Source organism: Bactrocera neohumeralis, chromosome 2 (genome assembly GCF_024586455.1).
Source record: "Bactrocera neohumeralis isolate Rockhampton chromosome 2, APGP_CSIRO_Bneo_wtdbg2-racon-allhic-juicebox.fasta_v2, whole genome shotgun sequence".
NCBI lineage: Eukaryota > Metazoa > Arthropoda > Insecta > Diptera > Tephritidae > Bactrocera > Bactrocera neohumeralis.
In genome coordinates, this window is record NC_065919.1 from 12,189,269 (window position 1) to 12,201,511 (window position 12,243).

Sequence of the window (12,243 nt, forward strand, 5' to 3'; positions counted from 1 at the left end):
AGCATTGATCCTGCACCGGACTACCATTTGTTTCGGTCAATGCAGACCTCCCTTAATGGAGTAAAGTTGGCTTAAAGAGAAGCCTGTGAAAATTATCTGTCACAATTTTTCACCGAGAAACCAGAAAAGTTTTGCACTGATGGAATAATGTCTCTAGCGGAAAAATGGCAAAAAGTAGTCCACCAAAATGGTACATATTTGGTTAATTAAAGTTCATTATAAATATAAAAAAATTAGTTGAAATTTGATTAGTCTTTTCGTATGACTTGCCATTCCAAATAAATGAAATGTAGTTAGTATATACATATGTATATGTAAGTTGTTGATGACGACTTGTTGATGAATAACAAGTTGACTAGAGAGAGAGAGAAAAGAATTACTAACATACATATGTATATGTATGTATGTATATACAATAAGTATGTACGCTAATAGCTTCATTAGATTTGGCATACACGCATTCGTTTTCCATAGACGTAAAGGTCAGCTATGTTACATGCTTTACTTACTTATATAATACTTATTGTATATACTATTGCTAGCTTATAAATATCGGGTGATTTAATACGTCTAAAGCTTCTTATCAATAAACCAATCAGTCATTTGAGTAACGCAAACTTAAGATATGTTCAACGGAGGTTAGTAAGAGCTCACGCAATCAGTATGCCTTAAACTACGGCTACCCCCTCCCTCCATAACTGTATATCAAGGATGTAAGCTAATGTTCAATTTCTCAAAATTTATATCGAGTTCTGTTCATATCTCTATTTAAGACAATGCGTGTTTTGTTAGCAATTCAATGATATATGGAGACACCCCTTACTCCCGGAAATATTCAAACATACACACAGGTTTAATTAGTAGAAATTATATCAATCTGTAAATAACTAACTTTCATTATATGACACGCAAATATTTATTATATATATACCCGCCAACTTGGTGCATCCGCATTGAGTTGCAACAGTTGAGCATCGAGATTTGCCAAGATTAGACGCTTCCGCAAAATAGGAAGTCAATATACATACGTGTTGCTTTGTGAATTCGTGCTTAAACCCAGAACTAGAAATGCTCGAAATTGATGCAAGCATAGGTGCAACATACGACGCCGATACTAAGGAATGGCTGGGTCCGAAATTCGTTGACTTTTACGATCGCAACGCATCTGTGGGACGCATACTCTTCGAGCAAATGCGTCGTTGCCCACACAGCATCTGTCAAGTAAGTGTTTAAAAGTTTGAGAAAGCGGCTTTGTCAAATTTTTGTTAAACCCTTGTAAACCCCGAAAGATATCCGACTCTGAGCAGACAAGTTTGACCTACGAAGAAGCTTTGCTGCAGGCCATTCGTGTTGCTGAACATTTTCGCAAGCTGGGCTTGACGCAACGTGACATTGTTGGTGTGGTTGCGCGGAATACCACCCACTTGATGACTGTAGCCCTGGCATGTTTCTTCAATGGCATCGCGCTGCACGCGGTTAATCCCAATCTAGAGGAAAGTGAGTGTCGAAACTGAAGTTTATGGAATGTTATACTATATGCATATGTATATTTTTAGAGTCTGTGAAAAGTCTCTTCGAAACCACAAAGCCAAAGTATATATTTTTCGATGGACAGGACTATGCAAAGATCGTGCGGGCAACAAATGAGTTGGAAACGAAATTATACACCTTAAGTAATCATTTGCCGAGGGTACCGTCTGTGAAGGACCTACTGAAACCGACAGGTTCCGAACATACATTTACGTGAGTAACTCGTATCCTTCAGCCAATCTCACACTTTGTATTGCAGGAAATGATCTATCGACTTCGACTGTTTATTCTCTTAGCATGGTTTAATAAGAGCTAGAACCTTTCCGCGGGCAAAGTATAAACAGTAACTGTAACTGTGTAGTGACTATTTAAATCTGTTGTAAGATCTTTGGCTATAGTTCAGTTTAATGTGGTGTTGGCTGTATCCAGAGGTCTACCCGGTTATTGATTCAGAACTCTCTTTGGATTACGAGCTGAAGCAGATAAATTTAGCTTTCTCACTAAAAGTTCGAAGACGTGAGCTATTGCTAATGTGTACTTTTACGGAGGAGTGGGAGTGCTGTAATGGACCGATCCTTGTAATGACAGAAACCAAAAGTTAGACTCTGTCTAATGAAACTAATTATCTCTTCTAAATTTTTAGAAATGATACAAGAAAATTTTCCTGAAAGACTCGATTGTTTACTAGATATTTTCACGATGCCTTTTAACTAAAAAAAGGTGCTTTAAGAATATCCTGCCTTTTAATCTATAAAAATTACTCATGATACAAACAAAGTCTGCAACTCCCAAAGAACCAAACCACAGATTGAAAGCGTAATAATTGTTTTACTTCTAGACCTGCTATTTTGGAGGATGGACCGAATCAAACTTTGGCCATTTTATGCTCATCCGGTACTACAGGCGTTCCCAAAGCGGTGACCATCTCCAATCATAAGCGGTTTTTCGATATGTTACAGTGAGCTATATTAACCATTCTTCAAATTTCCAGTTTATTTCCTATATTAGTCAAAGTTTCTTGTAGCTTTTTGAACTCGGAAGACGTTCTCTTCGTTTTAAGCACATTGGATTGGCTTACTGGTTTGATTATGCTCATCGCAAGCATTGGCTTCGGCGCTAAGCGTATTATTACCGAACGACCATTCGATGCGGGATATTTTTTAAAACTAATACCAGAATACAAGATCACATTTACTGTAATTGCACCACCGCTATTAGCTGTATTACTTAATCATCAATCAATTACCGTTGAAAAGTTAGACAGCCTGCGATACCTTTTGTATGGCGGTGGTAATTGCTCAACACATATACAGCAGGGGCTCCAAAAGTATTTGAGGCACGCTCGAATGATATTTGCTTACGGTTTAACCGAGTTCGAAGCTGTATTGGCGATGAATTGTAAGCTGTTGGAGAAACCGCAAGCTGTGGGGCGTCTACAACCAGGCTACAAAGCCAAAATTATAAATGAAAGTGGTAAACGCTTGAGCGCTGGAGAGGTTGGGGAAATATGCTGTCAACACAGTCGCCAATGGTTGGGCTATCACAACAATAATATGGCGACAGAGTCGATATATAAAGCGGACGGTTGGTTCCATACCGGCGATCTGGGCTTTTTCGATACGGACGGATATTTACATGTGATTGATCGTAAGAAGAATATTCTGAAGTATCTTGGTATGCAGTATTGTACAAAAGAAATCGAAGAGGTGATTGTTCAAATGCCAAATGTGACAGAGGTGTGTGTATTTGGGATATCAAGGGACGATGTGGGCGATGCTGCGGCGGCCGCTGTCGTTAAAATACCAGGTAGCTCTTTAAGTGCGCCAGATGTGATCAGGCATGTGAAAGAGCACTTCGAGGCGACATACAAGCATTTACATGGCGGTGCCGTCATTGTGGAAGAGCTGCCGAAGTTGGGAAACTCCAAGCTAAATCGTAAAGCAATTAAGGAAATGTTTCTTTCATCCCAGACAAGGAACTTGAACACAGTCTTTTAATCTCGTCATTGTGGCTCATTTTTATCTTTTAATTAATAAAAGAAGTATTTATATTTTTGGGTATTAATTTAATATTATTATTTTTGTATTAAGTATATTTTCAACGTAAGAGAAACTCATAAAGATGAACATTTAGACTAAGAAGGTTAAAGGCGCCAATTAGAAGTCGTCAGTGATGGTGTGATCGAGTAGTGTGCCATCGCAGATCTTTACCAATTGATCACTGTCCAAATTCAGCAGCTGGCTTATGGAGGAAGCCTCTCCACGCGTGTCAGAATTACTGTTATTCTTTGCATCGACCTCGCCCACCAACAGTTTATCGTTACTATTCGTGGCGACATTAGATTGTTGTTGGAATTGCGATTGAGATGAAACGTCTTGTTGTGGTGGTTGCTGTTGCTGAGGCGGTACAAATTGATTTTTTTGTTGAGCCGGAACAAACTGATGTTGTTGTTGAACCGACGGAGACGGCTGCAGCGGCTGTTGCTGTGTACTGCTTTGAACGGAATTATGCTGGCCATTCTGTGGCATGGTGCCTGCAGTGGCATTAAGAAATTGTTGCATGCTGAATGGATTATTGCTCAGCGCTGCAACAGCTAAAGCCAAAATGCTGGTGAGTTTCTCTTCCCTGTTCGTGTCACCAAGAAATAGTTGTTGCCGTTGCTGCATCAAACGCCATTGTTGTTGTTGCTGCAGCTGCGTTTGCGGTTGCTGAGGAACTCCTTGTTGCTGATACGGCCTCTGAAGTGGCTGAGGATGGAGTAGTTGTTGTGGCTGCTGCTGTTGATGCTGAAGATTTGGTTGCTGCAGTTGTAGCGTTGATGGATATTGTTGTTCTTGCTGAGGATGAAGTGGTTGTTGTGGCTGCTGCTGTTGATGCTGAAGATTTGGTTGCTGCAGTTGTAGCGTTGATGGATATTGTTGTTCTTGCAACTGCGCCGGTATATATTTATGTTGTTGCAATTGTAGTTGTAGTTTTTGATTTTGATGTGGCAATTGCCCTTGTGATTGCTGTTGCTTTATTTGAGACCGATTCGGCTGCTGCAACAGATCATCTAAATGAGGATGTTGTTGTTGGTCTCGAATATTTTGAAGTTTTGGAAATTGCGACTGCTTTTGGTTATCCGCATAAACTTTACTCTCCTCATGAATTTCCAGTGTCGTTGGAATTGTCTCAACATTGAGAGTTTCTTGGATGTCCACCGTACCATTTTCCAGGTTAATCACCTCCGTGACCTTGCCGTAAGGCGAAGTTGTTGTCGACGTATCAATCTTGCTGGTTGATGATGACGGTGACAATGGTTCTGGCGATGGTGTCATCTCACCAGATACGAAGAACTTATCCAAATTTGCTTGTTTGGCAACAAGGGTAATGTTATTTTGTATCGGTTTATTGGTAACCGTCTGGTTCTCACTAACTTTAAGTGAGGTCATAGTAAGATCGTTTAGTCTACATTTACGTCTTAACCGTGACTTTTTGACTGGTTCATAGTTGAATTCGCAAGGCTCACTGACGGCACCATCGGAAGGTCTTTGTAGTTGCACGAATACCTGTACGGGCTCTTCAATATCGGTGTTGTGATATTGTGGAGTTCTCAATCCAATTGCGGTTTGTTTGTGCACACTGGAGGGATCAAACTCGCCATAAGCTTGCCAAACCACAGCACCATTTTTCTCCTCGAAAAAACGCACCGCTATATCTTCCTTCGTCACCTTCTCGCAGAGCAACATGATTGTCGTGTTGCCCAGCACCGTTCCCGAACTGCACATCTCACGAATAACGAGGTCTGACTTCGACTTCTTGTCGTAGATGGGTTCGGTGACAACGGGCTTCAGTGGCACCGTGAAATGTCCATTTTCGCCTTGAATAAAAACTTGGAAACACAAGCGCACCGCATTGATATTTATACTACCCGGTTGCTTTGCGTGTGAAAAGCCAGTTTTGAATGGATCAACGCGTACTTCTTCACGCACCTTAAGTGAGGCTTCAATGTCTTTTTTCTTAACACACTGTATACCCAGGTTACAGAGCTCGGCACGCATAGTAACCTCGTTTACACTAAACGTGTACACACCACTTTTGCAACCCTTCTTACCCACCAAAGTATGAGGATGTGGTCTGTATGGCGGATCCGCGGAGACACAAGAAACGACACACACCGAGCGACCTTTGTAGCCAACAATTTCGATTGTAGGATATGTTCGCAATGCCGGCGTCGAATTTACACCTGGTATAGAACCGGCCGAACGCCCTTCGCACTCATAGCGGAATCTCACAGCTTTACTTGCCGGTTGCTCCACAATTTTGATATAAGCGTTGGCATATTTTCTATTCGGCTCAGCTAGCTGTTTTTTAATCGCTACTGGCGCTTGTCTTTGTATCGGTTTTAGTATTCGCTCTGAGTTTTGCTTCTGGTTTGGTTTTTGTTGCGTGGGGTCAGCACAAGCAGGAGCTTGCCTTGTATCCTGCCGATCCATCAGCGACATGCTCGGAGCTACTCCATCCATAAAGTCGTTGAACTGATTCATATAGTTATTTGAATTCATTTTTCTTCTTACTTCACTTTACTTTACTTTTTTGTGAACAAAATTGAATTGAATTGTAATAATTTTTCCAAAAACACAGCTTCTGAATACGTGTGACTTTTTCTACGTTAGACTTGATTCTGTTTAACAACTTGTGTCTGCGCTCTTTTTATATACGAAGGGTTAGGTAGATTTAGTGTTATTTGGTGCGATTCGCGGAAGGATGCCATTCCATTCCATTCATGTCTTCTGTTATACCTTAATCTGTGTCCTTAGAAGATAAGCTGTTATATAATATGTAAATGAGGTAAGCAGGTAGATAATCTGTGATTCAGGCACCTGTGGGAGGGTTGCCTTGAAAACATGCAAACTTTTCTGCATTTCATTGTAAACTTTACGCTCTTGTTTTCTAAATTGTAATCCACTGAGTGTGGATCTCAGTATAAAAAATCAGTTTATTCTTCAATTTAATGCATTTTAAATTGTACAATTAATACTTAATTATCCACAATTATCAAAATATTTTTTGTTATTGAATGATTCAGCTTAGAGTGCTATAATATATATAGTGGGTACTTCATATCTTTTATATATGATTAGTGATATAAACATACAAACTCACCAAAAAATTAAGTTAAAGAATAATGAAAGATTTACTAGTCAATTAATATTTAATTAAGTCCGTAATTGAACTCGATTTGCTCTTGAAATATATATTATTCACATTTTTTAGGTCATCACTATTCTCTAATTTTTTTTTTTTATTATTTTTTCGATCATGAGTCATTGTGGAAGGATCATCTTCAGGTAGAGAATTTTTTTTAAGTTGCAATCACCGAAAAGGCTGAAACCACTGCTGTAGTGAAGGATCGTGAGATCACTTGTATCTCAAAATCTGTTTAATTTTCTACTTCAAAAAACTTACAGTTTGTGCTTAAATATTTATAATTATACGCTCAAAATTCTTAAGTAATTGATGAAGTAATTTTTTTGTTTCAATTCCCAAAAATATATGGTTTAAGTTATTACACTAGGCGGACCCTTAAGGGGTTGTATACAGTTAAAAGGCCGAATTTTTTAGAATTTTTTCTGAGAAAACTTTTAATTTTATTTATCGAAAAATTTGTACACATAATATGGTATCATTTAACTGTATTTTATGACTTAGTATTAGTAAAAATATTTATTTGTAAAGAAACTACAGCTGATCTCCGTGAGCGCCTCTCAAAAAAGACGTTTTGCGGTATATCTCTGAACTGGGTCCACTGAAATTAAAAAACCAAGCAGATTTCGTTAAATTAATGTTAAATCTAGTAATTAATTGGAGGAAAAACGAAATAAAATTTTTTGACAAAATGGCGGTTTCGAAAAAAATTGATTTTTGACCAAAATTTGGGCTTAAATTGCTTGTAAAAAAAATTATTGGTTAAAAAAAATGTATATTAATTACTGAAAGACATATTTAGAAGCTCTAATAAAATTTGAGACTAATCAGTGGAGCCGTTTTCGAGTAATGTTAGTCACCGACTTTGGAAACACCATTTTGAGAAAATCGTTTGGCCTTGTGCTTCCAAGCACTTTGAAACGACTTTTCAAATTTGCGTGTATAACTTCGAAAATATTCACCGGAACTAAATGAAACTTTTTGTGTCTATTCTTAAATATATTTACATAAAGAAATTGATATGAAAAAAATGTTTTTTTTTTGAAAATTCTAACTGTAAACAACCTCCTAAAATACATAGCGCTTATGTATTATTAGAATTACATTCTTTTTTTGTAAAATTTTACATTTTATTTTAAATATTGGGTGAGGTCTGAACTTTAATATCTTTAGTTATGACACTATACTTGCAAAGCAACGACTCGTCTTCGTAACCGACAGCCTTTGCTAAAATTTAAATTGAAAAAAGTCTTCCAGCCAAGTTGTCAACCTTGTAGATTATGAGCAGAGACACACATCTGGAGAAGATATGGTTTTTGAACTTTTGAGTCAACCTGTATGGGAAATACTGAAACTTTCTTTACATTTTAAAATTGTTGCATACTTTTGGGCTGCTTTTAAAGGTACCTAAGAAAGATGTAAAATATGCAACGATAAATTGTGAAGCTATCGCTCGTGACGTCATTACTTATCACTATGCATTTATGTGTATATACATGTATGTATGTATATCTATATAGGCAGAGAATGTTAGTGAATATATGATGGAGTCTCTGATATAGGGCTAATAAACAGATTTTTAATTTAGTTGTTAAGATATGTTTTCTATTGTATGCAAATGTAAACATATACTTCTTTGACAGAATGGATTTTCGGCTGTCATTGTGTTTTACTCGCCACTTTTCGTTTACTTTTTGGCGGTAGTAATCTTATCAAAAAGAGCGTTTGTGGCTGACAAGTGCCAAACAAGACCCGGCAGAAAATTTGAACTGATTTATTGGGTTGTTAAATTAAACGTGAATGTTTTAAAGGCATGAAGGACGGAACGTGCTGGAACCAAATGATTAAAACAAGGACGATTTTTCGGAGGTGGCACAGATAAAACTTTTTATGCTGATGAACCTGATCAAAAGCACCGGCTAGTTCAGAGAGGAGTCTATAAAGTGAGTGTGTGACGAGACAACAGAGTGAGGGGATTTTAGTACCGGTGGTATCACAATGGACCTCCTATAGCCCACTCTATCTACCTACCTAGCCATATATGAGTATAATAATTTCCTACAGGGTCACAGCACTAACGCATACAAGCAAACCGCGAATGCATTAACACGCATACAGGTAACCAACGCCACATTTCTTATCAACTTCAGGCATTATCACCAAGTCAAAGCGAAAAAATGCCATTTCGACCATTCAGTTAAGTAAGCCGTTAGCCACTTGACGGTAAAATTAGTCGCTACGCGTACGTTTTGCGGCTGTTTATATTTATCTTTTAATAAAAATCAGCCAAACGGATTATGGATCACATCAATACAGAGTTCGATAAGTATATGAAGGTTTGGAGCGGTCCAGCGACGCCGAAATTCTTCGATCCGGATTGTTCCATTGGCAAAGTGCTCTTAGCATTTATGCGCAATAATGCCGGAAATATATGTCAGGTAATCTACAACAACAAAACATGCAAATCCAAATATTATTCTGTTTTTTATTTATTTTGTATTATTGAAATCAGCTGTCCGATACCGAGGGCACCGCACTCACTAACGGCGAGGCGATTACCTTTGGTATTCGGCTGGCGCAACACTTCAAGGCAATGGGTCTGAAGCAAGACGATGTTATCGGCATTGCCGGCGGCAATACCACATATCTGCTGCCCTTGGTTTTGGGTTGTTTGCTGAATTGCACGCCCTTCCATGCGCTAAGTCCGCACCAAGACGAGTGTAGGTGTCGGCGTAGTTGAGCGCCCTTATTTCTGTTTATAATTTATGCATTTATGTTAAATTCACTTTTTGACATTTTTGATCCGCAGCTACCATGAAAAATCTATTCTACACTACGCGTCCGCGTTTGATCTTTTGTGATGGCAGCATTTATGATCGCGTGAGCGCGGTCAGCAAAATGTTGAAGGCGAATGTTTATACATTGAAGGAGCATCGTAGCGATCTGCCGAGAATCGAGGATCTGCTGGAGCCCACAAAGGGCGAAATGTTCTATGTGTGAGTATTAGTGGGTATATTGCAGTTTCCACGAACTTCCTATGCCATTGCAAGCATCTATTAGGGTTTATGGCACGGATCGAGACCATAAAGCGCGTTCAACGCAGGAATTTTGGTCAAACCATGAACAAAGTAGTTCCAGAACCGTTCCGCAGTTAACATATAGCAGACTGTACTGTATAAACAGTTAGTCCTCAGTCGCACCTTACAACGCTTAACAAGTAAAATATGGTGTCGAAATATCACTTTCTTCATTACTCACGTAAACATCGCTTACGCGGTTATAGCCGTTAACAACAGCGCGCCAGTCCTTTCTTCTTTTTGTAATGTGGCGCCACTTACCAGCGAAGCCAGGCCTTTCTCCACCTGATGCTTCCAAAGGAGTGGAGATCTTCCTCTGCTTCGCCCGGCGGGTACTGCGTCGAATACTTTCAGAGTTGGAGTGTTTTCGTCCACTTGGACGACATGACCATGGAAGATTGCTGTTCCAGTGCGAACTATGTTCGAAGCGGGGACTTGGAGCATAATCATTACAGTTTTTTTCAAATCAAATTTAAAAATTTTAACTAATTTTATAGTCAACAAATCTATTTTTATAAAGCATTTAAATGTGCTCTACTTTACAGTCCGCAAAACCTTACCATTGGTGGAGATCAAACGGTAGCCATACTATGCACCTCAGGCACCACTGGACTACCTAAGAATGTGTGCATTTCCAATTCTTGCTGCCTCTTCGATTACGGGTAAGTTTCTATACACAATTACAGTCATAGTCAATGTCCTGCTCAAATACTCAAAAAAAAAACTTCATTACACGCCCGCAGTTTTGTCTCCAGCAAGGACGTGTTGCTCTCCTTCAGCACCATCGACTGGTCTACGGGTTTATTCAACATGCTCTTCAGTTGTGGACATGGCGCCACACGCATAATTGTCGATAAACCTTATACACCGGAATATCTTTTGGAACTTATCGACAAATACAAGGTTACTATACTCACTTTGGCGCCACAACACATTGCCACACTGGTTAAGTCACCGCTTCTAACCAAAGAGCGATTGGTCAGTGTGCGCTTCCTCAGCATTGGTGGTGGTAATTGTTATGTGCCGACCTTGTTAAAGATGCAGGAATACGTTACTAATGGTTACATATCTTATGGTTATGCGCTGACTGAATGCGGTGGTGTTTCAGCCAATTTGGGCATCACCAAACCCAGTTCCGTGGGCAAACTCGTACCCGGTTTGAGGGTGAAAATACTTGACGATGCTGGACGTAGCTTGGGACATAACGAAACCGGCGAAATATTGGTGCACAACAATAAGGTGTGGAACGGTTATTATGGCAATCCGAATGAGACGAAACGCATGCAAGACTATCAGGGTTGGTTTCACACCGGCGATCTGGGTTACTTCGACAGTGATAACTACCTTTATGTGTTGGACAGAAAGAAGGATATGCTCAAGTTCCATGGCATGCAATATTGCCCACACGAGATCGAGCAAGTCGTGGCAGAGTTACCCGATGTGATAGAAGTATGCGTTTTCGGTTTGTGGAATGAGGTGGATGGCGATGCCGCAGCGGCAGCGGTCGTCAAAGTGCCGGGTAGTAAATTGCTGGAACAAGATATTGTCGAGTATGTGGCCAAGCGCTTGCAGGTGATGCACAAGCAACTGCATTGTGGCGTCTTCTTTCTCGACGAGCTGCCCAAAACGGGTTGTGGTAAGATTTTGCGAAATCAAGCGCGTGATTTGGCGTTGGGTAAAAAGTGGGAGGTACATAAGCATGCTGGCGGCGCAAATATTTAGTGTTACAGTACATTTAGGTTCTTTAAGTTTAATAGTGGTATCGAAGTACTTAATTAAAACTGTATTGAAATTATTTGTTATTAGCCATAATATTAGCATCTATTCCATAAGCCTACAGTTCAAGTTGTAAATTCATATCAAGGTAGTTAAGCTTATCTCGGTTTTTGTTATCGAACTTTTTTAGGTATACCCATAAGTAGTTAAGTGAGTATACAATATAATATGAAATGTATACGTATGTATGTATGTACATATAAATTTACATATTTATGTAGCAAAACATTTTTATAGCCTATATAGTATATTTCGATTTCTGATTTTTAGTGAATCAGTGAGCAAAAAACAGAAAACGGTTTGATATCGGTCTGAAATTTTGCACACGTCCTCTCCAAGAAGCTGTACACTTGTCGGAATTGTCGCTACCGGACCACTATGTGATAAAGCTACCATAAAAACTAACCGATCGAAATCAAGTTCTTGTATGGGTTAGGTTATATTTAATTCTTTGTGAAGGATTGGAAAGTAAGCACTCCTGCGGGACAATCAAGAAGGAAGTATTGAGTTGTTTCCATCTCATCTTCTTCCAAACAGCTTCTGCAAACGGCGCCTGGTAAGATTCCCAACCTTACAGCAAGGACGCCAATAAGGAATTGGCCTGTTAAAAGCCCCACAACTAGGTAGAGGCTAGCCTTACTGAGAGCAAAGAGATCAATAGATCTCCTGCGAT

The 12,243-nt window shown here is 39.3% G+C and overlaps 3 protein-coding genes across 3 annotated transcripts; 2 read left to right on the plus strand and 1 right to left on the minus strand.

Moving 5' to 3' along the window:
* The first annotated feature begins 948 nt into the window (after positions 1 to 948).
* On the plus strand, positions 949 to 3,599 carry LOC126759426 (uncharacterized). The gene is made up of 5 exons (XM_050474220.1): positions 949 to 1,221; positions 1,290 to 1,497; positions 1,557 to 1,743; positions 2,369 to 2,488; positions 2,555 to 3,599. Exons 1-5 carry the CDS (start codon positions 1,069 to 1,071, stop codon positions 3,525 to 3,527), a joined length of 1,641 nt encoding a protein of 546 aa, XP_050330177.1. The 5' UTR covers positions 949 to 1,068; the 3' UTR covers positions 3,528 to 3,599.
* Positions 3,600 to 3,667: 68 nt separating this feature from the next.
* On the minus strand, positions 3,668 to 6,074 carry LOC126759416 (embryonic polarity protein dorsal-like). Its single transcript, XM_050474208.1, has one exon. The coding sequence runs from the start codon at positions 6,072 to 6,074 to the stop codon at positions 3,687 to 3,689; it is 2,388 nt and encodes a 795-aa protein (XP_050330165.1). The 3' UTR covers positions 3,668 to 3,686.
* Positions 6,075 to 8,885: 2,811 nt separating this feature from the next.
* LOC126754214 (luciferin 4-monooxygenase-like) lies at positions 8,886 to 11,901 on the plus strand. Its single transcript, XM_050466184.1, has 5 exons — positions 8,886 to 9,155; positions 9,230 to 9,437; positions 9,527 to 9,713; positions 10,340 to 10,456; positions 10,538 to 11,901. Exons 1-5 carry the CDS (start codon positions 9,015 to 9,017, stop codon positions 11,514 to 11,516), a joined length of 1,632 nt encoding a protein of 543 aa, XP_050322141.1. The 5' UTR covers positions 8,886 to 9,014; the 3' UTR covers positions 11,517 to 11,901.
* The last annotated feature ends 342 nt before the right edge of the window (positions 11,902 to 12,243 follow it).

Bases quoted from the DNA above. Each gene is read 5' to 3' on its own strand.
- LOC126759416 (XM_050474208.1), bottom strand. From the start codon at position 6,074: ATGAATTCAAATAACTATATGAATCAGTTCAACGACTTTATGGATGGA.
- LOC126759426 (XM_050474220.1), top strand. From the start codon at position 1,069: ATGCTCGAAATTGATGCAAGCATAGGTGCAACATACGACGCCGATACT. The intron at 1,222-1,289 runs GTAAGTGTTTAA...AAACCCCGAAAG, and splicing joins GCCCACACAGCATCTGTCAA to ATATCCGACTCTGAGCAGAC. The intron at 1,498-1,556 runs GTGAGTGTCGAA...GTATATTTTTAG, and splicing joins TAATCCCAATCTAGAGGAAA to AGTCTGTGAAAAGTCTCTTC.
- LOC126754214 (XM_050466184.1), top strand. From the start codon at position 9,015: ATGGATCACATCAATACAGAGTTCGATAAGTATATGAAGGTTTGGAGC. The intron at 9,714-10,339 runs GTGAGTATTAGT...TCTACTTTACAG, and splicing joins AAGGGCGAAATGTTCTATGT to TCCGCAAAACCTTACCATTG. The intron at 10,457-10,537 runs GTAAGTTTCTAT...ACACGCCCGCAG, and splicing joins TGCTGCCTCTTCGATTACGG to TTTTGTCTCCAGCAAGGACG.